This window comes from Bombina bombina, chromosome 8 (genome assembly GCF_027579735.1).
Source record: "Bombina bombina isolate aBomBom1 chromosome 8, aBomBom1.pri, whole genome shotgun sequence".
NCBI lineage: Eukaryota > Metazoa > Chordata > Amphibia > Anura > Bombinatoridae > Bombina > Bombina bombina.
Window position 1 is genome coordinate 131,342,112 of NC_069506.1, and position 27,219 is coordinate 131,369,330.

Below are 27,219 nucleotides of genomic sequence, written 5' to 3' on the forward strand. Positions count from 1 at the left end.
ATGGTTGAAAGGACCCTGAATTAGAAGGTCCTGCCTCAGAGGTAGAGACCATGGTGGACAGGACGACATGTCCACTAGGTCTGCATACCAGGTCCTGCGTGGCCACGCAGGCGCTATCAGAATCACCTATGCTCTCTCCTGTCGAGGTAGCAACGGAAAAGGTGGAAACACATAAGCTATGTTGAAAACCCAAGGGGCTGCAAGTGCATCTACCAGCACCGCTCCCGGGTCCCTGGACCTGGATCCGTAACGAGGAAGCTTGGCGTTCTGGCGAGATGCCATAAGATCCAGATCCGGTTTGCCCCAATGACAAATCAGTTGAGCAAATACCTCCGGGTGTAGTTCCCACTCCCCCGGATGAAAAGTCTGGCGACTTAGAAAATCCACTTCCCAGTTCTCCACACCTGGGATGTAGATCGCTGACAGGTGGCAAGAGTGTGACTCTGCCCAGCGAATTATCTTCGAGACTTCCAACATCGCTAGGGAACTCCTGGTTCCCCCTTGATGATTGATGTAAGCCACAGTCGTGATGTTGTCCGACTGAAACCTGATGAACCTCAGAGTTGCTAACTGAGGCTAAGCTAGAAGAGCATTGAATATTGCTCTTAATTCTAGAATGTTGATTGGTAGGAGTTTCTCCTCCTGAGTCCACGATCCCTGAGCCTTCAGGGAGTTCCAGACTGCTCCCCAGCCTAGAAGGCTGGCATCTGTTGTTACAATCGTCCAATCTGGTCTGCGAAAGGTCATTCCTTCGGACAGATGAACCCGTGACAACCACCAGAGAAGAGAATCTCTGGTCTCCTGGTCCAGATTTAGCAAAGGGGACAGATCTGAGTAATCCCCGTTCCACTGACTTAGCATGCATAGTTGCAGCGGTCTGAGATGCAGGCGCGCAAATGGCACTATGTCCATTGCCGCGACCATCAAGCCGATTACTTCCATACACTGAGCTACTGATGGGCTTGGAATTGAGTGAAGGGCACGGCAAGCATTGAGAATCTTTGATAACCTGGACTCCGTCAGGTAAATCTTCATCTCTACAGAATCTATAAGAGTCCCTAGAAAAGGAACCCTTGTGAGCGGTAACAGAGAACTCTTTTCCACGTTCACTTTCCACCCATGCGACCTCAGAAATGCTAGAACTATCTCTGTATGAGACTTTGCATTTTGAAAACTTGACGCTTGAATCAGAATGTCGTCTAGGTACGGAGCCACCGCTATGCCTCGTGGTCTTAGTACCGCCAGAAGTGAGCCCAGAACCTTTGTAAAAATTCTCAGGGCCGTAGCTAACCCGAAGGGAAGAGCTACAAACTGGTAATGCCTGTCTAGAAAGGCAAATCTTAGGTACCGATAATGATCTTTGTGAATCGGTATGTGAAGGTAGGCATCCTTTAAGTCCACTGTGGTCATATATTGACCCTCTTGGATCATGGGCAGGATGGTCCGAATAGTTTCCATCTTGAACGATGGAACCCTTAGGAATTTGTTTAAGATTTTTAAGTCTAAGATTGGTCTGAAGGTTCCCTCTTTTTTGGGAACCACAAATAGATTTGAGTAAAACCCTTGTCCTCGTTCCGTTCGCGGAACTGGGTGGATCACTCCCATCACTAAGAGGTCTTGTACACATTGTAGAAATGCCTCTTTCTGTACTAGGTTTGTTGATAACCTTGACAGATGAAACCTCCCTTGTGGAGGAGAAGTTTTGAAATCCAGAAGGTATCCCTGAGATATAATCTCCAACGTCCAGGGATCCTGTACATCTCTCGCCCAGGCCTGGGCGAAGAGAGAAAGTCTGCCCCCCACTAGATCCGTCTCCGGAGAGGGGGCCCTGTCTTCATGCTGTCTTAGGGGCGGAAGTAGGCTTTCTGGCCTGCTTGCCCTTGTTCCATGACTGGTTGCCTTTCCAACCCTGTCTGTAACGAGCAGTAGTTCCTTCCTGTTTTGGAGCGGAGGAAGTGGATGCTGCTCCTGCCTTGAAGTTACGAAAGGCACGAAAATTAGACTGTTTGGCCTTTGATTTGGCCCTGTCCTGAGGAAGGGTGTGGCCCTTACCTCCCGTAATGTCAGCAATAATTTCCTTCAAGCCGGGCCCGAATAAGGTCTGCCCTTTGAAAGGAATGTTAAGTAGTTTAGACTTAGAAGTTACATCTGCTGACCAGGATTTAAGCCATAGCGCCCTGCGCGCCTGTATGGCGAATCCGGAATATTTAGCCGTAAGTTTGGTTAAATGCACTACGGCATCCGAAACAAACGCATTAGCCAGTTTAAGCGTTCTAACTTTGCTCAAAGTCTCATCCAATGGTGCTGTGCGAATCGCTTCTTCCAGAGACTCAAACCAGAATGCCGCTGCAGCCGTGACAGGCGCAATGCATGCAAGAGGCTGCAATATAAAACCTTGTTGAACAAACATTTTCTTAAGGTAACCCTCTAATTTTTTATCCATTGGATCTGAGAAAGCACAGCTATCCTCCACCGGGATAGTGGTACGCTTGGCTAAAGTAGAAACTGCTCCCTCCACCTTAGGGACCGTCTGCCATAAGTCTCGTGTGGTGGCGTCTATAGGGAACATTTTTCTAAATATCGGAGGAGGGGGAAAAGGGCACACCGGGTCTATCCCACTCCTTACTAATAATTTCTGTAAGCCTTTTTGGTATAGGAAAAACGTCAGTACACACCGGTACCGCATAGTATCTATCCAACCTACATAATTTCTCTGGGATTGCCACCGTGTCGCAATCATTCAGAGCCGCTAACACCTCCCCTAGTAACACGCGGAGGTTCTCAAGCTTAAATTTAAAATTTGAAATTTCTGAATCCGGTCTCCCCGGATCAGAACCGTCACCGACAGAATGAAGCTCACCGTCCTCATGTTCTGCAAATTGTGACGCAGTATCAGACATGGCTCTCGTGTCATCAGCGCGCTCTGTCCTTAACCCAGAGCTATCGCGCTTGCCTCTTAATTCGGGCATATTGTATAATACTTCTTTCATAACATTAGCCATATCATGTAAAGTGATTTGTAAGGGCCTTGATGTACTTGGCGCCTCAATTTTACGCACCTCTCGAGCGGGAGACGCAGGTACTGACACGTGAGGAGAGTTAGACGGCATAACTTCCCCCTCGTTGTCTGGTGATAATTTCTTTATCGGTACAGATTGACTTTTATTCAAAGTAATATCAATACAATTGGTACACATATTTCTATTGGGCTCCACATTGGCTTTTGAACATAATGAACAAGCAGATTCCTCTGTATCAGACATGTTTAAACAGACTAGCAATGAAGCTAGCAAGCTTGGAAATCACTTTCAATAAGTTTACAAGCAATATAAAAAACGCTGCAGCGCTTTTAAAAAACACAGTTGAATAACAAAGAAAACTAATTCAGTTATAGTCAACAATTCTTAACGAGAAATGTATTAATTAGCAGAGGATTGCACCCATTAGCAAAAGGATGATTAACCCCTCAATACCCAAAAACGGATATCAAATTAAGATTTAACGCTTTTATCACAGTCAAACACACTGTCACAGATCTGCTGTGACTGATTACCTCCCTCAAAAACGAATTTTGAAGACCCCTGAGCTCTCTAGAGACGTCCTGGATCAAGGAGGAAGAAACAGGAAGACTGTGCTAGAATTTTAACTGCGCAACAAGGCGCTAAAACAAGGTCCCTCCCACTCATATTACAACAGTGGGAGACCTGATATAACGGTTTCTATGCAGAAAATACGTTAGCCATGTGGAAAAAAATCATGCCCAAAAAGATTTATCACCAAAGTACCTCACAAAACGAATAACATGCCAGTAAACGTTTTAAAAAACAACATTTTGAATGTCATGCAAAGTTATCACTAAGCCTGCTACCAGTCGCTTCCACTGCAGATAAGGCTTAAACATTATTTCAGTATTAACAGTATTTCTCAGTCAAATTCTAGTCCCTAGAAAATAACTCAACTGCGCATACATTTATCAGCCTGATACCAGTCGCTACTACTGCATTAAAGGCTGTACTTATATCATATGGGTAACAGCAGTGTTTTCTTAGTCAATTCCATTCCCAGAAAATAATGCACTGCACATACCTCATTTGCGGGGGACCCCGCATGCTATTCCCCTCTTTCTGAAGTTACCCTACTCCTCAGAATGTCGAGAACAGCCAGCGGATCTTAGTTACGTCTGCTAAGATCATAGAAAAATGCAGGTAGATTCTTCTCCAAATACTGCCTGAGATACAAAAAAACGGCACACTCCGGTGTCATTTTAAAATAACAAACTTTTGATTGAAGAATAACTAAGTAAAAACTCCAACTCCTCTCCTTCTTTGTTGAGGGTTGCAAGAGAATGACTGGATATGACATGTGAGGGGAGGAGCTATATAGCAGCTCTGCTTGGGTGATCCTCTTGCAACTTCCTGTTGGGAAGGAGAATATATCACTTAAGTAATGGATGACCCGTGGACTGAACACACTTAACAAGAGAAACACTATCTGCATGTAAAAGTTTATCATGACAACTATTACAAATGACATTCGGTGGAATAATTTCTACAATTTTACAACAAATGCACTTAGCTTTTGTAGAACCCATGTCAGGCAGCAATGTTCCAGCAGAAACTTCAGAGGCAGGATCTGATTGGGACATCTTGCTCAATGTAAGAGAAAAAAACAACATATAAAGCAAAATTATCTATTTCCTTATATGACAGTTTCAGGAATGGGAAAAAAATGCAAAAGCATAGGCCTCTTGGTAGAAAAGAAAGCAGGAGGCAAACAACAATGGGGTATTGAAATAATGAAGAAAAATTGGCGCCAAGTATGACGCACAACGTAACAAACTTTTTTGGCACCAAAAATGACCGGAAATGACACACTTGCGTCACTAATGACGCCGCCGTGTGAAAGGCCTCGACGTCACGTATGACGCCGGAAATGACGAAGTTGCTTCAAAAACGTAATTTCCCGCTCCAAAAAAGTTCGCGCCAAAAATGCTGCAATAAAGTCTAACATTTGACGCACCCGCGGGCCTAATACCCGCAAATACAAAAAGTAGTCAAATTGAAAAAGACTAAACCCCAGGTAAGAAATAAATTTCTTAAAGTGTTTATATTCCCAAATATGAAACTGACAGTCTGCAGAAGGAAATACATGAACCTGACTCATGGCAAATATAAGTACAATACATATATTTAGAACTTTATATAATTTACATAAAGTGCCAAACCATAGCTGAGAGTGTCTTAAGTAATAAAAACATACTTACCAAAACACACCCATCCACATATAGCAGATAGCCAAACCAGTACTAAAACAGTTCTTAGTAGAGGTAATGGCAAATTTGAGAGTATATCGTCGATCTGAAAAGGGAGGTAGGAGATGAATCTCTACGACCGATAACAGAGAACCCATGAAAAAGACCCGCGTTAGAGAAATCATCGTATTCAATAGGTGATACTCCCTTCACGTCCCTCTGACATTCGCTGTACTCTGAGAGGAATCGGGCTTCAACAATGCTGAGAAGCGCATATCAACGTAGAAATCTTAGCACAAACTTACTTCACCACCTCCATAGGAGGCAAAGTTTGTAAAACTGAATTGTGGGGGTGGTGAGGGGTGTATTTATAGGCATTTTGAGGTTTGGGAAACTTTGCCCCTCCTGGTAGGATTGTATATCCCATATGTCACTAGCTCATGGACTCTTGCCAATTACATGAAAGAAAAATGCTTTTATTTTCATACTGGCAGACTTTCTGCCAGTACTTAAAGGGACATGAAACCCAAATTTTTTCTTTCATGATTTAGAAAGAGTATGCCATTTTGAACACCTTTCTATTTTACTTTTATTATCTAATTTGATTAATTCTCTTGATATTCTTTGCTGAAAACCATATCTAGATAGGCTCAGTAGCTGCTGATTGGGGGCTGCACATAGATGCCTCGTGTGATTGGCTCACCCATGTGCATTGCTATTTTTTCAACAAAGGATATCTAAAAAATAAAGCAGATTAGATAATAGAAGTAAATTGGAATGTTGTTTAAAATTGTATTCTCTGCCTGAATCATGAAAGACATTTTTTGGGTTTAGTGTCCCTTTAAGATGACGGTGACAACTGTAATGTGGGGGAGGGAATAGGGCTGTTTGAGGAAGGTCAGGGAGGGATCAGGGGGTGGGATGTGTAAGGTGGGAGGCTGATCTCTACACTAAAGCTAAAATTAACCCTACAAGCTACATAATTAACCCCTTCACTGCTGGGCATAATAAAGTGTAGTGTGCAGCGGCATTTAGCGGGCTTCTAATTACCCAAAAGCAATGCCAAAGCATACAATATATGTCTGCTATTTCTTAACAAAGGCGATCTCAGAGAAGCATTTACAACCATTTATGCCATAATTGCCCAAGCTGTTTGTAAATAATTTCAGTGAGAAACCTACAATTGTGAAAAAGTTAAGTTTGTTTTTTTATTATTTTATCGCATTTGGCAGTGAAATGGTGGCATGAAATATACTAAAATGGGCCTATATCAATACTTTGGGGTGTCTATTAAAATATATATATTGACGACAAAAATGCTAAAAATGCCCTGGTCTTTTAGGGAAGTTTTTGTCTGAAATGCCTGGTCTTTAAGGGGTTAAAGGGACACTCAAGTAAAAATTAAACTTTCATGATTCAGATAGAGCATGCAATTTTAAACAACTTCACAATTTACTTCCATTAATAAAATATACACTTTACACTTTTTGAGTCACCAGCTCCTACTGAGCATGTGCAAGAATTCACAGAATAAACGTGTATGCATTTGTGATTGGCTCATGGCTGTCACAAGGTACAGGGGGAGTGGAAATATACATAACTTTGAAATTTGTCAGAAACAATCTACTACTCATTTGAAGTTCAGACTAAGTGCCATTGTATTGCCTTGTTATGCATTTTTTGATTATGCAAATCTACTGTATTTAATGGTCCTTTAATGCACATGGTAAGGAAATAGATTGGGAGTTATAATTCTATTACTATTGGTTCACTTGGCAGGTTAATTATTATAAAAAACAGATCAAAGAGGATCTTAAGATTGAACCTGATATATTTTTGTCATCTTCCTACAGCATCTAATATATTACCAGTCTTCTATATACCTTGAAGTGAAGGTTAAGATTACTTACCATTGAATGCCAGGCCACAGGCAACATTACTACCCAACATGGGTACCTGTTCTCGTGCAATCTGACTCCAGCAGGCATCATTTCCAACAAGAGCGATGACTGGAGTCTACAACAAGATTATTGGATGACAAGGAAAGGCACATTAAAAGTTACGTAAAATATAAATATAATCTGCTACGTGCACAATACAACTGAAATGCACCTTATGACGTGTGTACGTGTCAAACTCAACAATGCTGTACCCAAGAGATCCATCACCAAAGATAATCCAAACCTAAAGGAAGGGAAGAAATGAAATGAATATAAAAAAAAGTCAAAGAAACATAAACGTGCAAAAAGAAAATACTCTAATGTTAGAGAATTTTATTATTGTGCTCTAGCTTGCATATAACTATGTGTTTAACTCATGCAAAGGGATTAAACACATACTTAAAGTCAGATCCAGAACAGAAATGCACTACTGGGAGCTAGCTGAGCACATTAAAAAAACTTATTTGTAAATGTAACTACTGATTGGAGTAATTTATAGGGAATATTCCTATTATCCAGTACCCATTAAGATTGTACATATATTACTTGACCATACACTTTGGTATTTTTTCACCCTTGGCCATTCTTTTAGTTACACTCCTAGCAAAGGGTTTCAGCACCTAGATAGAGTATTTCTTTGTAACTTTAAACAAGACTAAAAGGGACATTAAACACTAAATAAACGCTAGATAGAATGATGCATTCAAATAAAAAAATAGTCTGAAAATAACATGCAGATGTATTTTTTAAAGTGTCATTCATTGTTTAAATATTGACAAAATAAGTGTAAAGTTTTAGTGTCTATAAAACAATGGGATCTGCCATATTGTAACTTAGGTTACGTTATCTGCTGTGGCCAATTAGAGACAGTTATAAAAAAGTCACTGGAGTGTGCAGCCAATGGCTGTGTGGAATATAACAGTGTTCTGCACTTCTGTTTCTAACAGGAACTGAAATGCTCACAATTTCAGAATGTAAATACAGGAAAAAAGGGACAAAATAAATAATGAAAGTATATTATTGAAGTTTTATATATATATATATATATATATATATATACACACAATTTATCATTTTATATTACCATCTCAAAATTTTTAATGTCTATTTAATTATTTTTAAAGCAAAATTATAAAAGCCTTAATAAAATAAAGCATTACATTTCAGCCTAAGGAAATGAAATAACCCTTTATAAAAATAAACATCATTAACTCACCACTTAAATTTGAATTCCAGTAGTATCTCAGATGGTTTGAAGTATAAATCATTTAATAAAACCTCATTAAAGGCACAGTAAACACCTTGTAATTAGAAAACATTTGTGTTATGTTGCTAAAGAGTAACATATCAGCCAAGTCCTTTTTACTGCAGTTAGTTTTCAAAAGCCAAACTCCACCCAACATTTTCCTTACTTGGAGGAGCCAATCTGGGCTTTAGTCCATAGACAACAAGGCTAGTCACTGTCATAAGATTAGTATAAACTACATTGTTTTTCAGTTTCTATCTGATAAATCCAATTAGGGCCAGATTTGTAACAGGGTTAGCTGTGTGCATGTCAAGTTCTGAGAATTAGAAATTGCTCAATTTTCAGATCTACATTACAAGAAATGGGGTCAAAATAATTGCAGTTGTTAAATTTTGCATAAATAAACATTTTATATTAAAATTCCAAGGTGTTCACTGTTTCATTAACGCATTGATTATCTACTGTTATAAACAATGGTACAGTCCAGTGAAAATATATATATATCTCAAAGTTTCACCTCAGAATCAGGGCGGCAAAGCTTAGCTCCCAAAGCAAATCCACCTCCAACACCCAGAGTTCCAAAGGCACCTGAAATATTACAATATAATCAAATAACATGACAAAGAATTTCCGTATTCCTGTTAAATGTCTGATTTTTCAAACCAGCTTAAAGGGACATGAAACCCAGCTTTCCAGTTTACTTCTATTATCAAATTTGTTTCATTCTCTTGGGATCATTTGTTGAAGGAGCACTACTGGTTTCTAACTGAAAACACGGGTAAGCCAATGACAAATGGTGTGTATATATATATATATATATATATATATACATATATATATATATATATATATATATATATATATATATATATATATATATATATATATACACAGGTAGCCCTCAGTTTACGCCGGGGTTAGGTTCCAGAAGGAAATGGTTGTAAATCGAAACCGTTGTAAATTGAAACCCAATTTATTATGTAAGTCAATGGGAAGTGAGGGAGATAAGTTCCAGGCCCCTCTCAAAATTGGCATAAGTAACACCTAATACATTATTTTTAAAGCTTTGAAATTAAGACTTTAAATGCTAAACAGCATTATAAACCTAATACACAACACAGACTTTACGTGCATTTTTATGCAAACAGTTCTTTCTATGCATTCCAATCTGGACTGATTTATAGACAGGAAGATCTTGTTCCTTTGCAAGCTGCTCGATAGCTCAGGTCTGGTTAAACTGATTAATTTCAGCTTGCTTGGCTTGCATATCTTTGCTGCAACACAAGCGGACAGCTCTACCTACTGGCTTTTTTAATCAATGCACTGCTTCTCAATGCTTTTCAATAGCAGTCACATGACTGAAAAAAAAGGTTGTTATTCTGAAATGGTGCAAATTGAACCGTTGTAAACCGAGGGCCACCTGTATATATATATATATATATATATATATGCAGCCACCAATCAGCAGCTAGAACCTAGGTTCTTTGCTGCTCCTGAGCTTTCCAAGATAAACATTTGAGCAAAGGATAACAAGAGAAAGAAGCAAAATAAATAATAGAAGTAAATTTGAAAGTTGTTTAAAATTGTATTCTCTATCTGAAACATGAATGTCTAATAATGACGTTACTGTCCCTTTAAACCTCAGACAAACAAGCTCACAAAAAGTTATAGAAATTACCTGGATCCAGCCAGCGGAGAGGACCTCTTGGACGAAGGATGTAAGCGGCACTGCCTACGAAATCCCCCCCATCAGCTACAATGATACTGTCCTCTGCCATAGCTTCTTCCACAAGATGCAATACCTTAAGGGGGTTCAGGTGTAGCTCTGTTTTTTCATCAGCTTTTTTCCTTAAAAACAAATGAGAAAAATCAACAGAAAAATATTATAAAGGTTTCAAATCAGTTATCATAGTTTGTTGTAAAAAATTATAATATTATTAGTTAAGGAACAATCAACTCAAAATGTAATGCCCCATAAATTATGTCTAATGAACAAACTGCAATGCACTTTCATTATTTATTTTCCTGTAACTTAAACGGACATAATACTCATATGCTAAATCACTTGAAAGTGATGCAGTATAACTGTAAAAAGCTGACAGGAAAATATCACCTGTGCATCTCTATGTAAAAAAGGAAAATATTTTACCTCACATTCTCCTCAGCTCACCAGAGTAAGTTCTGTGTAAGAATCAGAAGCATCAACAATGCTGAGGTCATGAACTCTTTTACTGTGATCTCATGAGATTTCATAGTAAACTTCCTTAAACCAAATGGGGAAATAAGATGAGTGTGCACAAAGCTCGCTCCCTTGCCTGTCCCAGGACAGGCATACTGATTTGCTGCTTAAAGTCATTTACAATGGGGTGTGAATACTTTGGACATTTTGAGGTAAAATAACATAATTTATGTAAGAACTTACCTGATAAATTCATTTCTTTCATATTAGCAAGAGTCCATGAGCTAGTGACGTATGGGATATACATTCCTACCAGGAGGGGCAAAGTTTCCCAAACCTTAAAATGCCTATAAATACACCCCTCACCACACCCACAATTCAGTTTAACGAATAGCCAAGAAGTGGGGTGATAAGAAAAAAGTGCGAAAGCATATAAAATAAGGAATTGGAATAATTGTGCTTTATACAAAAAAATCAAAACCACCACAAAAAAGGGCGGGCCTCATGGACTCTTGCTAATATGAAAGAAATGAATTTATCAGGTAAGTTCTTACATAAATTATGTTTTCTTTCATGTAATTAGCAAGAGTCCATGAGCTAGTGACGTATGGGATAATGATTACCCAAGATGTGGATCTTTCCACACAAGAGTCACTAGAGAGGGAGGGATAAAATAAAGACAGCCAATTCCTGCTGAAAATAATCCACACCCAGAATAAAATTTTTAATGAAAAAACATAAGCAGAAGATTCAAACTGAAACCACTGCCTGAAGTACGTTTCTACCAAAAACTGCTTCAGAAGAAGAAAACACATCAAAATGGTAGAATTTAGTAAAAGTATGCAAAGAGGACCAATTTGCTGTTTTGCAAATCTGATCAACCGAAGCTTCATTCTTAAACGCTCAGGAAGTAGAAACTAACCTAGTAGAATGAGCTGTAATCCTTTGAGGCGGAGTGTTACCCGACTCAACATAGGCATGATGAAATAAAGATTTCAACCAAGATGCCAAAGAAATGGCAGAAGCTTTCTGATCTTTTCTAGAACCGGAAAAGATGACAAATAGACTAGAAGTCTTTCAGAAAGACTTAATAGCTTCAACATAATATTACAAAGCTCTAACAGCATCCAAAGAATGCAATGATTTCTCCTTAGAATTCATAGGATTAGGACATAATGAAGGAACCACAATTTCTCTACTAATGTTGTTAGAATTCACAACCTAAGGTAAAAAATTCAAAAGAAGTTCGCAGCACCGCCTTATCCTGATGCAAAATCAGAAAAGGAGACTCACAAAAAAAGAGTAGATAATTCAGAGACTCTTCTGGCAGAAGAGATGGCCAAAAGAAACAAAACTTTCCAAGAAAGTAATATAATGACCAAAGAATGCATGGGTTCAAAAGGAGGAGCTTGAAGAGCCCCCAGAACCAAATTCAAACTCCAAGGAGGAGAAATTGACTTAATGACAGATTTTATACGAACCAAAGCTTGTACAAAACAATGAATATCAGGAAGATTAGCAATCCTTCTGTGAAAAAGAACAGAAAGAGCAGAGATTTGTCTTTCAAGAAACTTGCGGACAAACCTTTATCTAAACCATCCTGAAGAAATATAAGTCTTCCAGACTCTATAATATATCTCTCTAGATACAGATTTACGAGCCTGTCTGATAGTATCAATCACAGAGTCAGAGAAACCTCTTTGACCAAGAATCAAGCGTTCAAACTCCACACCTTAAAATTAAGGTTTTGAGATCCTGATGGAAAAAAGAACCTTGAGACAGAAGACTGGTCTTAACGGAAGAGTCCACAGCTGGCAAGAGGACATCCGGACAAGATCCGCATACCAAAACCTGTGAGGCCATGCTGGAGCTACCAGCAGGACAAACGAGCATTCCTTAGAATATTGGAGAATACCCTTGGAAGAAGAACTAGAGGCGGAAAGATATAGGCAGGATGACACTTTTAAGGAAGAGATAATGCCTCCACTGCCGCCGCCCGAGGATCCCTGGATCCGGACAGATACCAGGGAAGTTTCTTGTTTAGATGAGAAGCCATCAGATCTATTTCTGGGAGTTCCCACATTTGAACAATCTGAGGAAATACCTCTGGGTGAAGACCATTCGCCCAGGTGCAACGTTTGGCGACTGAGATAATCCGCTTTCCAATTGTCCATACCTGGGATATGAACCGCAGAGATTAGACAGGAGCTGGATTCCGCCCAAACCAAAATTCGAGATACTTCTTTCATAGCCAGAGGACTGTGAGTCCCTCCTTGATGATTGATGTATGCCACAGTTGTGACATTGTCTATCTGAAAACAAATGAACAACTCTCTCTTCAGAAGAGGCCAAGACTGAAGAGCTCTGAAATTGCACGGAGTTCCAAAATATTGATCGGAAATTTAACCTCCTGAGATTCCCAAACCCCTTGTGCCGTCAGATACCCCCACACAGCTCCCCAACCTGTAAGACTTGCGTCTGTTGAGATTATAGTCCAGGTCGGAAGAACAAAGAAGCCCCCTGAACTAAACGATGGTGATCTGTCCACCATGTCAGAGAGTGTCGTATAATCGGTTTAAAGATATTAAGTGAGATATCTTTGAGTAATCCCTGCACCATTGGTTCAGCATACAGAGCTGAAGAGGTCGCATGTGAAAATGAGCAAAGGAGATCGCATCTGATGCGGCAGTCCTAAGACCTAAAATTTCCATGCATAAGGCTATCAAAGGGAATGATTGTGACTGAAGGTTTTGACAAGCTGAAATCAATGTTAAACTTCTCTTGTCTGACAAGGACAGAGTCATAGACACTGAATCTATACTAGAAACCTAAAAAGGTTACCCTTGTCTGAGGAATCAATGAACTGATTGGTAAATTGATCCTCCAACCATGAACTTGAAGAAACAACACAAGTCGATTCATATGAGATTCTTCGAAAATGAGAAGACTGAGCAAGTACCCAGATATCGTCCAATAAGGAAATACCAAAACCCTGTTCTCTGATTACAGAAAGAAGGGCACCGAGAATCTTTGAAAAAAATTCTTGGAACTGAGGCTAGGCCAAACGGTAGAGCCACAAAACTGGTAATGCTTGTCTAAAAAGAGAATCTCAGACACTAAAAGTGATCTGGATGAATCGGAATATGCAGATACACATCCTGTAAATCTATTGTAGACATATAATGCCCTTGCTAAACAAAAGGCAGGACAGTCCTACAGAAACTGAATGTTGGTATCCTTTCAATATTGATAGATCCGGAACTGGTCTGAAGGAATTGACCTTCTTTGGTACAATGAAGAGATAAAATAAAACCCCAGCCCCTGTTCCAGAACTGGAACTGGCATAATTACTCCAGTCAACTCTAGATCTGAAACACATTTCAGAAATGCTGAGCCTTTGCTGTGTTAACTGGGACACGGGAAAGAAAAAAATCTCTTAGCAGGAGGCCTTAGCTGAAGCCAATGCTGTACCTTTCTGAATCAATGTTCTAAAACCAGAAATTGAGAACGGAATTGATCAAAATTTCTTTGAAGAAAACGTAATCTGCCCCATACCAGCTGAGCTGGAATAAGGTCCGCACCTTCATGGGTACTTAGGAGCTGGCTATAGGTTTTCTATAAGGCTTGGATATATTCCAAACTGGAAATAGTTTCCAAACTGATACCGCTCCTGAGGATGAAGGATCAGGCTTTTGTTCCTTATTGTGAGGAAAGGAACGGAAAAAAAAATGATTATTAGATCTAAATTTACCTTAGATTTTTTATCCTTTGGTAAAAAAGTTCCCTTCCTTCCAGAAACAGTTGAAATAATAATTTATTACCCTGGAAAGAAAAGGAAAGCAAAATTGACTTAGAAGACATATCAGCATTCCAAGTTTAATCCATAAGACTTTTCTAGCTAAAATAGCTAGAGACATATACCTGACATCAACTCTAATGATATCAAAAGATGGTATCACCAATAAAATTATTAGCATGTTATAGAATAATAATAATGCTATAAAATTATGATCTGTTACTTGTTGCGCTAAAGCTTCTAACCAAAAAGTTGAAGCTGCAGCAACCTCCGCTAAAAATATAGCAGGTCTAAGAAGATTACCTGAACATAAGTAAGCTTTTCTTAGAAAGGATTCAATTTTCCTATCTAAAGGATCCTTAAAATGAATTACTATCTACCGTAGGAATAGTAGCACATTTAGCAGGAGTAGAGACAGCCCCATAACCTTAGGGATTTTGTCCCAAAAAAACTCTAATCTGTCAGATGGCACAGGATATAATTGCTTAAACGTTTAGAAGGAGTAAAAGAATTACCCAAATTATTCCATTCCCTGGAAATTACTTCAGAAATAGCATCAGGGAGATTAATCACTTCTGGAATAACTACAGGAGATTTAAAACCCTTAATTAAACGTTTAGATTTAGTATCAAGAGGACCAGAATCCTCTATTTCTAATGCAATTAATACTTCTTTAAAGAACGAATAAATTCCATCTTGAACAAATACAAAGATTTATCAGCATCAACCTCTGAGACAGAAACCTCTGAACCAGAAGAACCATTATCAGTATCAGAATGATGATGTTCATTTAAAAATTCATCTGAAAAAAACGAAGTTTTAAAAGACTTTTATGTAAACTAGAAGGAGAAATAACAGACATAGCCTTCTTAATGGATTTAAAAAATAAAATCTCTTATGTTTATCAGGAACACTCTGAAAATTAGATGTTGACGGAACAGCAACAGGTAATGTAACAGTACTAAAGGAAATTTTATCTGCATTAATAAGTTTGTCATGACATGCAATACAAACAACAGCTGGAGAAACAGATACCAAATATTATAGCAGATACACTTAGCTTGATAGCTCCAGCACTAGACAGCGATTTTCCTGTAGTATCTATTGACTCAGATGCAACGTGAGACATCTTGCAATATGTAAGAGAAAAAACAACATATAAAGCAAAATTGATCAAATTCCTTAAATGACAGTTTCAGGAATGGGAAAAAAATGCCAAAGAACAAGCTTCTAGCAACCAGAAGCAATGAAAAAATAAGACTTAAATAATGTGGAGACAAAAGCGACGCCCTTATTTTTTAGCGCCAAATAAGACGCCCATATTATTTGGCGCCTAAATGCTTTTGGCGCCAAAAATGACGCCACATCCGGAACGCCGACATTTTTGGCGCAAAATAACGTCAAAAAATGACGCAACTTCCGGCGACACGTATGACGCCGGAAACGGAAAATAATTTTTGCGCCAAAAAAGTCCGCGCCAAGAATGACGCAATAAAATGAAGCATTTTCAGCCCCCGCGAGCCTAACAGCCCACAGGAAAAAAAGAGTCAAATTTTTGAAGGTAAGAAAAAATGATTGATTCAAATGCATTATCCCAAATATGAAACTGACTGTCTGAAAAATAAGGAAAGTTGAACATCCTGAGTCAAGGCAAATAAATGTTTGAATACATATATTTAGAACTTTATAAACAAAGTGCCCAACCATAGCTTAGAGTGTCACAGAAAATAAGATTTACTTACCCCAGGACACTCATCTACATGTTTGTAGAAAGCCAAACCAGTACTGAAACGAGAATCAGCAGAGGTAATGGTATATAAATAAGAGTATATCGTCGATCTGAAAAGGGAGGTAAGAGATGAATCTCTACGACCGATAACAGAGAACCTATGAAATAGACCCCGTAGAAGGAGATCACTGCATTCAAATAGGCAATACTCTCCTCACATCCCTCTGACATTCACTGCACGCTGAGAGGAAAACCGGGCTCCAACCTGCTGCGGAGCGCATATCAACGTAGAATCTAGCACAAACTTACTTCACCACCTCCATCGGAGGCAAAGTTTGTAAAACTGATTTGTGGGTGTGGTGAGGGGTGTATTTGTAGGCATTTTAAGGTTTGGGAAACTTTGCCCCTCCTGGTAGGAATGTATATCCCATACGTCACTAGCTCATGGACTCTTGCTAATTACATGAAAGAAATCTTTATTTTTTACATAGAGATGTTCAAGTGATATTTTCTAGTCAGCTTTTTACAGCTATGCTGCATCATTTTCAAGTGTTTCAACATTTGGGTATCATGGCCCTTTAAATCTGAAATGTACTTTTCCCACTGCCTCAGGTTTGAGTGCATTGTGTGTAGCTCAGAGCTCTGAACCTCCTACATGCTGATCAGTAAAGAATTGAAATTTACAGGAGTCCATTTATATATGTCTTCAATTGGAAATGGGGATAAGATAACATTTAAGAAGTTAGTCCCTGGAGTGTAAAACAATACAAACTTTGCTAACAAAATTACGGTTTTAAATGCTTTTAAATCGTTCATCGTCTATGCAGATCATTTGTAAATGCAGTAATTCATTTCTGATATGATATGTAATTATGGAGTTTAATATCCTTTATAACCCAAAATTCTTTTGTTGCTTCTGTAAGTTACCTACATAAATCACTTTTTCTCCACCCAATAAAGGGCGTATAGATAATATGTTTAGTCTGCAGAAACTAGAAACAGCGGGAGCCCAGCGCACATTTAAAGTCACCTAAGTGTACAGTAAATAAAATAAGCAGGTGATTGCTCTCTACCAATGAGGTTACACTGGACCCATCACTTTCTTCCTACTATCCAGTTGTGCAGGTGACCACCGTTTCTCTCCCTAGCAGGACAAGTGACCAGTAAGAGGGGCCCCTTCTGTGTGGAGTCCCTAAATATCAAACACAAGAGATATAGGTCCCACAGAGCTCCACTCAAGCTCAGCTCAAACTACCAATATTTTGCATGTAATCACCATTTTTACAATGATTACCTACATCTTACAGAAAACTTCCGCACTAAGATTAAAAGGACATTTCTTCCTATAGAATGAGGGGTCTGCATTAGGGATGGGCGAATGTATCTATTTTCGAATTTTCATTTTTGAAATTTTCAATAAAATTCGAAAATATTTGTTCGAATAATAGAATGTTTAGCTATGTATTCATTCAATTTCGAAATGTAATATTCGAATTCGAATGTGACATTCAAATTCAAAATAGTATTTCTAGTCTACAACTGTGTTTAATAAATGTAATATTCAAATTCGAATGCTACATTCGAATGTCACATTCAAATTCAAAATAATATTTCTAGTCTAATACTGTGTTTTTTAAATGTAATATTCGAATTTGAATGTCACATTCAAATTCAAAATAGTATTTCTAGTTTACAACTGTGTTTAATAAATGTGATATTCGATTTGAATGTGATATTCGATTCAATTGTGACATTCGAATTCGAAATAGTATTTCTAGTCTAATACTGTGTTTTATAAATGTAATATTCAAATTCAAATGTGATATTCGATTTGAATGTGACATTCGAATTCGAAATAGTGTTTCTAGTCTACAATTGTGTTTTATAAATGTAATATTCACATTCGAATTCAAATATGACATTCGAAAACTGTAAATAACATTTGAAAATCGAATTTTTAAGAATATTCGTTCTTATCAACATTCTATTATGTAAATCGAATTTCTACAATAACATTCGTTCTAACATTCGAATTCGAATATAAACACATTCGCCCATCCCTAGTCTGCATGTTCTTCAGTGGTACAGGGGCCAAGTTATGGGCTCTTTAAGATCCTCCCACCCCTCTAAAATTAACGAGTGTCTCTGTATGTGAGAATTTTTTCTCTGTGTTTGATGACCTAATTATGTAAAAGCAGTCACAGGGACACCAAGAAATAGGAGAGAACTTCTGACACCGAAGAAATAGGACAGAGGACATCAGGAGGCTGCCCGCTACACAGCATAAGCAGAGGATGTCTATAGGAGATTATTTAAACTTCATTCAAACCTCCAGCCCCTATAAAAATATATATATAAATGATATATTACTGGTTTGTTTTTTCTTTGTTGATGTCTCCCGTCTTCAAGCTTTCAGTCCATTCTGATGGGCATGAGAATCCTTTGAGTCCCTCAGAAAGTTTAACAATAAACGAGGCAGCATCACCTGCATAGAAATGCATAATATTTTAATGCTTTAAAAAGGTACCAGTTTCAAGTGAGTTTTCCACTACAGAACCTTCCTTATTAGCATGTTTGTAAAATGCTGCAAACGTTTCACAATTTTTATCTTACGCTAAAAATGACAGAAAACTTTACCTTGGATTGCAACAGTTGGTTTCCAGAACATATCGGAGTTCTTCAGAAGCTGAGATCGATCCCTATTGACAGCAATAATTTTACTTTTACGGTTCAGAACACGACCGTAAGAAAGTCGAAAATCACAGACAGTACCTTGGTAGACAGGGAAAAAAAAACAAAGATACGGGACTATCACAAGTAAGAACTGAATTGTCAAGCTATAAACGTATCACACATCAATAAGGAGCAAAAAAACAGATTTCAATAAAATTCCCACTGTTTGCATCATGCAGAATCATGTTGTTAAAAAAAGTAAGATCAACTAAACAGAATGTATCTTGTAAAACTATTACAAAAGTCTCTGTACTCATATCCTTGGCTCATCTCACAACCTGCCCACTTGACCCTATTCCTTCACAACTTCTTCCCTCTCTCTCTGCTTCACTAACCCCTACCCTAACTCATCTCTTTAACCAATCTCTCACCGCTGGCACATTTCCGGATACATTCAAGAATGTGTCAATCATACCAATCCTAAAAAAGCCCTCACTTGACCCCTCAACTCCTCACTATCGACCGGTCTCCTTACTTCCCTTTGCTTCAAAATTATTGGAACGACTGATCTACAATCGACTAACTCAATTTCTCACAACTAACTCTTTACTTGATCCACTACAATCTGGTTTCCGCCCTAAACACTCAACAGAAACTGCTCTTGCTAAAGTAACAAATGACCTGTTATCAGCTAAAGCAAAAGGCCACTACACCTAACTAATTCTTCTTTACCTATGCACTGCTTTTGACACAGTCGACTATCCTCTCCTCCTAAAAATACTACATTCATTTGGCATCCGAGACACAGCCCTCTCCTGGTTTGCCTCATATCTCGCAAACTGCTAGTTTTCAGTTTCCTTTAACAACACATCTTGTGATACTATGCCTCTCTCAGTTGGAGTACCACAAGGCTCTGTCTTGGGTCCCTTGCTTTTCTCTCTCTATACATCCTCCCTTGGAAAACTTATAGCCTCCTTTGGATTCCAGTACCACTTATATGCTGATGATACCCAAATCTATCTTTCCTCTCCTGATATCTCTCCTCTTTACTCAACAAGATTTCCAACTGCCTCTCTGCAATTTACTCTTGGATGTCCTCACACTACCTCCAACTCAATCTGTCCAAAACTGAGCTGCTTCTTATTCCCCCCTCTTCGAGACATCCAACACCTTATATTTCTCTGACAGTTGGAGACTCTATTCTCAACACCTCACCCCAGGTTCGCTGTCTTGGGGTCACACTAGACTCAAAGCTCACATTCAACCCACATATACAAACGCTTACCAAATCCTGGCGTTCACACTTACACAACATTTCCAGAATACGTCCCTTCCTTACTCAAAAAACAACAAAAATACTTATTCATTTGTTCATTTTGTCACACATTGATTACTGCAACCTACTCCTAAATGACCTTCCAAAACACTACCTCTCCTCCCTCCGATCTATTATGAATGCTTCAGCTAGACTCATCAACCTAAGTTGCCGATCTACATCAGCAACTCCGCTCTGCCAGTCTCTACACTGGCTCCCCATACACTCCAGAATACAGTTTTAAGTATTAACCCTAACTTACAAAGCACTAAACAGTCTAACTCCCAACTATATTTCCTCTCTTATCGTGAAATATTCCCCATCCCGTCCTCTTCGATCAACCTCTGACCTACGTCTCTCCACTCCTGTTATCTCTACGTCCCACTCCAAGACTTTGCACGTGCTGCTCCTGTCCTCTGGAACTCTCTACCCCACTCCATAAGACTGTCTCCAACCTTGTATAGCTTCAGACGCTCCTTGAAAACCCACCTATTCAGAGAGGCTTACCATCTCTCATCCTAACCAAACTAATACATGAACTGCCTGACTCACTACTGCAACTGATGTAACAAGCTACCCCAACCTTATGTCTCTGCACCCTAAACCTGTAGACTGTGAGCTCTCCGGAGCAGGGCCCTCTTCCTCCTGTACCAGATTTGTTTAGTTTTATGTTTTGTATTTTTATCAAAATGTTGTCATTGTATACCCCTATCATTGTACCCAGCGCTACGTAATTTGGCGGCGCTATACAAATAAATGATAATAATAATAAAGGGAGTTAAAACAAGTTGGGATAGAGACAAAATATATTTATTTATTTATAATTTATACTGCAGTGCCTCACCATTAACTCTTTCTTTTAAGTTTCCAAATTATAAAGCTCTAACTCCCCCCACACATTTCCTTCTATGGCTGTATCTGTATCTACCATTGTTTTAGTAGAATGCAGAAGTGAACACTCATTATCTGCTGTGAACTCAGTTGAAATACAATGCTTGTGTTTCTGATGCTAAACACTAAAAAGGGGGGGGGGGCATCAGTCTACTCCAAACAGCATGGCTATGTAAGTAATTTTGCTTATATTTGCAATTTTTAAACATTTTTTTAATGCAAACTATTTTTACTTAATTAGCCTTTTTACGATATACACAGATCTCAACATGTTTTATGGTTCTTTAACATTTAGAAACATAAGCACCAGTAGTTTCCTGTGACATTTGAACACATTCTAAAGGCTTACTAACTAAACAAGAGAGACTGGTGCTACATCAGAATACTTGGTTGCATTGGGAGAGGTATTAGCAGCATAAATAACAAAGGTTCTTACGCCACTTTACAGATCAGTAGTTGGGCCTAATCTTGAATATTATGTAAAGTTCTGGAGACCACATCCCCAGAAAGATATAAATAAATAAGAAACCGTCCAGTAGGAGGGCTACTAAAATAGTACATGGTCTAAATTATGAAACTTACAAAGACTCTATGACCTAAATATGTATAGTTTTGAAGAAAGAGAGAAATAAGTGACATGATAAATAATCTTCAAATATATTTAGAGACTTAATAAATTATAAACTAAAAGTATTTTCTACAAAAAAGTAATACCAAAACAAGGGGTCATAATCTAAAATTAGAGGGTAGCAGGTTCAGAAGAAAGTTAAAGGGACGGTCAATTTAAAGTATTTTATTGTTTAAAAAGATAGATAATACCTTTATTATTCATTCCCCAGTTTTGCACAGAAAACATGGTTACATTAATACACTTTTTATCCCTGTGATTACCTTGCATCTAATCCTCTAACAGCCCCCTGATCACATGACTTTTTATTTATTTTCTATCGACTTGCATTTAAGCCAATTAGTGCTGTGTTGTTAGAACCCACTGGCGTAAGCACAATGTTATCTATATGGCTCACATGAGCTAGCACTTCCCTGTTGTGAAAAGCTAATAAAAAAAATGTGATCAAGGGGCTGTCTTTAGTGACTAAGAAACAGACAGACATTTAGAGTTTTAAAGGTTATAAAGTATATTATTATAACCATGTTGGTTGTACAAAGCTGGGGAATGGGTAGTAAAGACGATATCTATCCTTTTGGTCCTAATCTACAATCAAATTCTATGTTTCTATTATTACCTGCCATGATGACTAAATCAGCTTCCTTTAATGCATCCTTGCGGTTCTGACGAATGTGTAAATGGCTGTCCCTTCCCAGCATGCCTCTCGCCATGCCTCCCAAAAAGCAAGGTATACCCAAGGCTTCCAGAACCTTTCTACAATAAATAAAAGAAATTAACCATTGCTCTGTCTTTTTTCCAAATAAGCAATAACATAAAAGAGGTGGCATACGAGGTGCCACTGCTATATAAATGTGTAATAAGGCACCTCTTACATAAAAAAAGTTTAAATTCCACTCTGCTGTTATCCCAAATAATAGTATTGGGCCAGATTACAAGTGTCACGCTAATGAAAGCGCAGGACGTGATTAAAGGGACACTGAACCCAAATTGTTTTCTTTTGTGGTTCAGATAGATCATGCAATTTTAACCAACTTTCTAATTTACTCCTATTATCAAATTTTCTTCATTCTCTTGGTATCTTTATTTGAAATGCAAGAATGTAAGCTTAGATGCCGGCCCCTTTTTGGTGGACACACTGTTCTTGCTGATTGGTGGATAAATTCACCCACCAATAAACAAGTGCTTTCCATGGTTCTAAACAAAAAAATAACTTAGATGCCTTCTTTTTCAAATAAAGAAAGCTAGAGAACGAAGAAAAATTGATAATTGGAGTAAATTAGAAAGTTGCTTAAAATCGCATGCTCTATCTGAATCACGAAATAAAAAATGTGGGTTCAGTGTCCCTTTAACAGTATCGCTGGACCACGGTAAGGTGAATAAAATAGGAATTTGAAGTATTCCTAATACTTCTTAGGCTTTAGCACAGTTGGTCTAGCACAGTTTCGGTTTAGCGAACGAGAGATAAAATGGAAAGCCTTTCTTTAGTGTGTCCCATAGAAGTCTATAGGGAGAGGGAGTTAGCGAGGTCACAATATCCGAAGTCCTAAGTCAGCGAAACAAGCTCAATACAGATTATTATAGATCTTTTTAAATAACTGTATAGTATGGTATGGTAAGAAACAATACTCCCCTCTGGGCGGACCGCTGCCTTCTTCCGGTCTCTCCCAAGGGACTGTTTAAGATACGAGGAATGTGAAATAGAGGCGCAGGTCCTAATCTTCGTCTTGTCCTGTAGTCAAAGAATTCCGAAGTTTACTGAGGATGAGAAAACTTCACTTGTGTGTGTGGAAATTAACCCAATAAAATGGCTCTACGCGTTTCAACAAATATATCATCTTTCTCAAGATCAGTGAAACAAGCTTGAAACCTTGTTTCACTGCTCTTGAGAAAGACCATATATTCGTTGAAACGCATAGAGCCATTTTAAATTTCCCCTTTTGGATTTGTTTTTAATAAATGTTTGTTCTTTGGTGACAAATATTTGTTGCTGCTTTTTGTGAAACTGCCAACGTCTACTGTAAACTCTTCATGAGAAGCCGGATCACAATTTTATCGGATTGAGTATGCTGCACTTATTATACACAATTTAATATAGCATATACCAGTGAAGGTTTTACTTCTTTTAGTGACATCTATTCAAGAAGTTTATTCCAAAAGACCTTATCATTCACCGGAAGATCCATTCACTTACAGTACATTGAAGGGCCTTAACCATTCCCTTGCAAGAAGCTGGATTCTAATTTTATCTGAGTTGGTATACTGCACTCATTTTTATTGGATTAATTTCCACACACACAAGTGTAGTTTTCTTATCCTCAGTAATCTTCGGAATTCTTTGACTACTGGACAAGAAGATTAGGACCTGCGCCTCTATTTCACACAAACCTGAGTTTTTCGCTTGCACGCTAACTTTTTACTATTAACGTGTAATACCAGCGCTAACCTGACAGTGCTTATTTTTAACCTTGAGCGTAGCTAGAGCTCATGAGTGATTAACAATTCTGGGTTTCTACTTCTAAGATTTAGTAGTGCACACTGCAGACTTAACCCCTTCATGACGGGGGAAAATGTTTATGATCGATACAAAGTTCTGAAGCAAACATTTGTAGGAAACAGGAAATCACATAATCGTCCATGCAATTACATGACTTCAATGCCTAGTCCCATAATTTATTTCGTAGACGCAGAAGGGACCAGGACGCTAAGAAAGTTAGGATGTTCCATGCTGTTCTAACTGCGTTAAAGCCCAGTGATAACATTTTTTAACAGTCAGCTCTACCAGTAGATTAATTTTCATAATTTTTAGCTTGTAAAAAAAATAAAGCATGTATTGTGTTTTACAAAAGATACCAAGTACTGCAAACTCACTTCTAAAAGATATGGGATAAATGTTAAAGGGAAACAAAGACAAATGGAAAAAAGGGAAGGGCTTGTGCTCAACTCCCAAATAAATAATAATATAAAACTTATTTAGATATTAAAACTAAAAATAGATAATTACAGGGAATAATGGTGGTGCTATTAATCAAACAGAAAAAAATCCTAGAACTGGAACGTTCTATTTACTACATAAAATTCATAAAGACATCCAGTGTCCTCCGGGGAGACCAATCGTTTCTGGTATTGGCTCTTTAACTGAGAAAGCAAGAAAATGTGTTAATGCCAGATTAAGATAAATTGTTGAGGGCTTACATTGTATACTAGAGACACCATGCACATACTGAATAACATTAAGGAAGTAGAATTACCTTCCAATTGCATTTCGGTGACTTGAGATGTTGAATCGCTTTATACAAGTATAAGATGGGAATAGGGGTGTGAAGAGGTAGCCCATTTTTTGGCTAGAAACACAAGCATGACTCAAGAGACTAAATAATTCATCATGGAGTTGTTGCAGTTTAATTTAAAACACCACTACTTTACTTTTGATGATCGTTTCTTTTTGCAAACATGTGGTACAGCGATGGGCATGGCCTGCGCCCCCACTGATGCTATTACATATCTGGGTTGGTGGGAAGAAACTTTAGTATTTCTGGATACTTTATCATCATACTCTAAACTCAGATCCCACTGGTCCAGGTATATTGATGATATTTTCTTCATGTGGCATGGCACGGTGGAAAATCTTTCTGAATGTATTAATATAATGAATAACAACCTTTTTGGTCTGTATCTTATAAGTAAAGTTTCTGTGGATAAAATAGTATTTGGACATATGGATGCAAAAAGATAGTAATCCTCTTCCAACTAAACTGTTCAGACAATCCACTGCCACTAATACTATTTTACATGCCACGGGTCACCATCATCCACGCATTATAAGAGGACTTCCTTTTGGTGAATATCTAAGAATCAGATGAAAGAGTTACTAAAATGGAGAAAAAGATCCTCTGATGAGAATATCAGATTAATTTGTACATTCTCACCGCAGTCTGACAACATTCGCTCTATTCTGAACAAACACTGGCACATCCTATTATCTGACACAAAATTGTCACCATACTCGACAGTCCGGCCACAAATAACCTTTAGAAGATCAAGAAATCTTAATGAAATTAAAGAAATGCCAAAAATAATCACATTTGGCAAGGATCTGTAAACTGGAAGATTAATTATTTCATAAATTGTAAATCTTAAAGCGTGGTAAATACTGTATCAGTTGTAAGTGTAACATTTTCTATGTGGGGATGACCACAAGAAATATGGGTACCAGAATGTTGGAGCATATGAGTAACATCAGCAATGTTAAAAAAGACACTGAGAAAGGCACAACTAGATCATCGGTAGCAAAAGATTTTCATGATAAAGACAATTCTAACTTAAATAGTTTATGTTGTTGGGGACTAGAATGTGGTAAAATGGGTATCAGAGCGGGTAACTCTGAAACTATTTTACTGCAAAAAGAAACCAGGTTGACAATTTTATTGAACTCAGTTATTCCAGAGAGGATTGGTCCAACAACTCCGGTTCCATTTGCCGGTAACAGCGTACTGACTGCAGTTTAAGGTTAGCCTTTTTCGCAAGCACCTTATCCTACAGAGGTGCCACCACTTTTGTGAGTACCCTAGATACACCATCTATTATCATCTGAATGATACCAGGTTACACTATGAGGCGCCCCTTATTTCTTACTTTACCTGCAACGTATACTACAGATATATATATATATATATATCACAAGTCTATTGGGCGCAGTCAAGATATCCAAAGTCCTGAACTAAGCGCACATGAGTCTTTTCCTCACACACTAACTTTTGACTTTCAATGTGTAATATGCACACAAATCTGGCCTGCTAAGTTTTTACTTTGAGTGCAGTTAAATAGGTGGGGGGGGAAACTAGCATACTACTTGTAATTTGGCCCTGTATCTTTAAGTATGAATGTAAGCCATCTTGTTTTAAGAAAGTTCTTTTAGCTCCCCCAAGCACACATGCACCATGAGGTCATCTATACATGATATATCTTTAGATCAATGTTATAAGTAGAAATAAATAATGATGTTACCTGAGATTTTCAACAGGTGTAGGTGGTAATGTGACTTGACTTCCCAAAAGAAACACCGGTTTCTTAGCACGACTCAGCAATTCCACACACTGTTGGATCTAAAGATTAACCAAAAATGAAGTTTAACATCTCATTTAAAAATATTTTCTAAAATTACATTTTAAAATGCACAAGTTAAATTTAGAAACCCCTTGTATGATTAGTTTAGCCCAAACAATGTGCAATACAATTTAAAATAGTCATTCAACTAATATTTCCCAGTATATGATACATCTATAAATCAGGAATTAAGAAGACCCATTAAGACCAATTTTCCATTGTCTGAGAATAAATTTCATGGCTTCTGTGTTAAAAAAAACCCTTTTATTTCTTTTCCACTTAATAGACATGACACAATTTATTTTCTTTCATGATTCAGATAGAGCATACATTTTTAACAACTTTTAAATTTATTTCTATTATCAAGTGTATTTTGTTCTCATGGTATTCTTTATTGAAGAGAATACTTAGATAGGAAACGAGCACATGTTGGAGGAACGATATGGCAGAAGTTTTGCAAGAAAGCTT

At 37.9% G+C, this 27,219-nt stretch overlaps 1 protein-coding gene across 1 annotated transcript in view; it reads right to left on the reverse strand.

The window, feature by feature from the left end:
• The window catches only part of ILVBL (ilvB acetolactate synthase like), a 144,732-nt gene that overhangs the window by 53,485 nt on the left and 64,028 nt on the right, over positions 1-27,219 (reverse strand). The window contains exons 8-15 of the mRNA XM_053690578.1: positions 26,653-26,750; positions 22,265-22,401; positions 18,779-18,913; positions 18,512-18,626; positions 10,116-10,285; positions 8,955-9,025; positions 7,364-7,435; positions 7,162-7,267 (exon numbers count right to left, since the gene is read on the reverse strand). Of these exons, the coding sequence (XP_053546553.1) occupies positions 7,162-7,267; positions 7,364-7,435; positions 8,955-9,025; positions 10,116-10,285; positions 18,512-18,626; positions 18,779-18,913; positions 22,265-22,401; positions 26,653-26,750 (904 nt within the window). The remainder of the gene's footprint in view (positions 1-7,161; positions 7,268-7,363; positions 7,436-8,954; positions 9,026-10,115; positions 10,286-18,511; positions 18,627-18,778; positions 18,914-22,264; positions 22,402-26,652; positions 26,751-27,219) is intronic.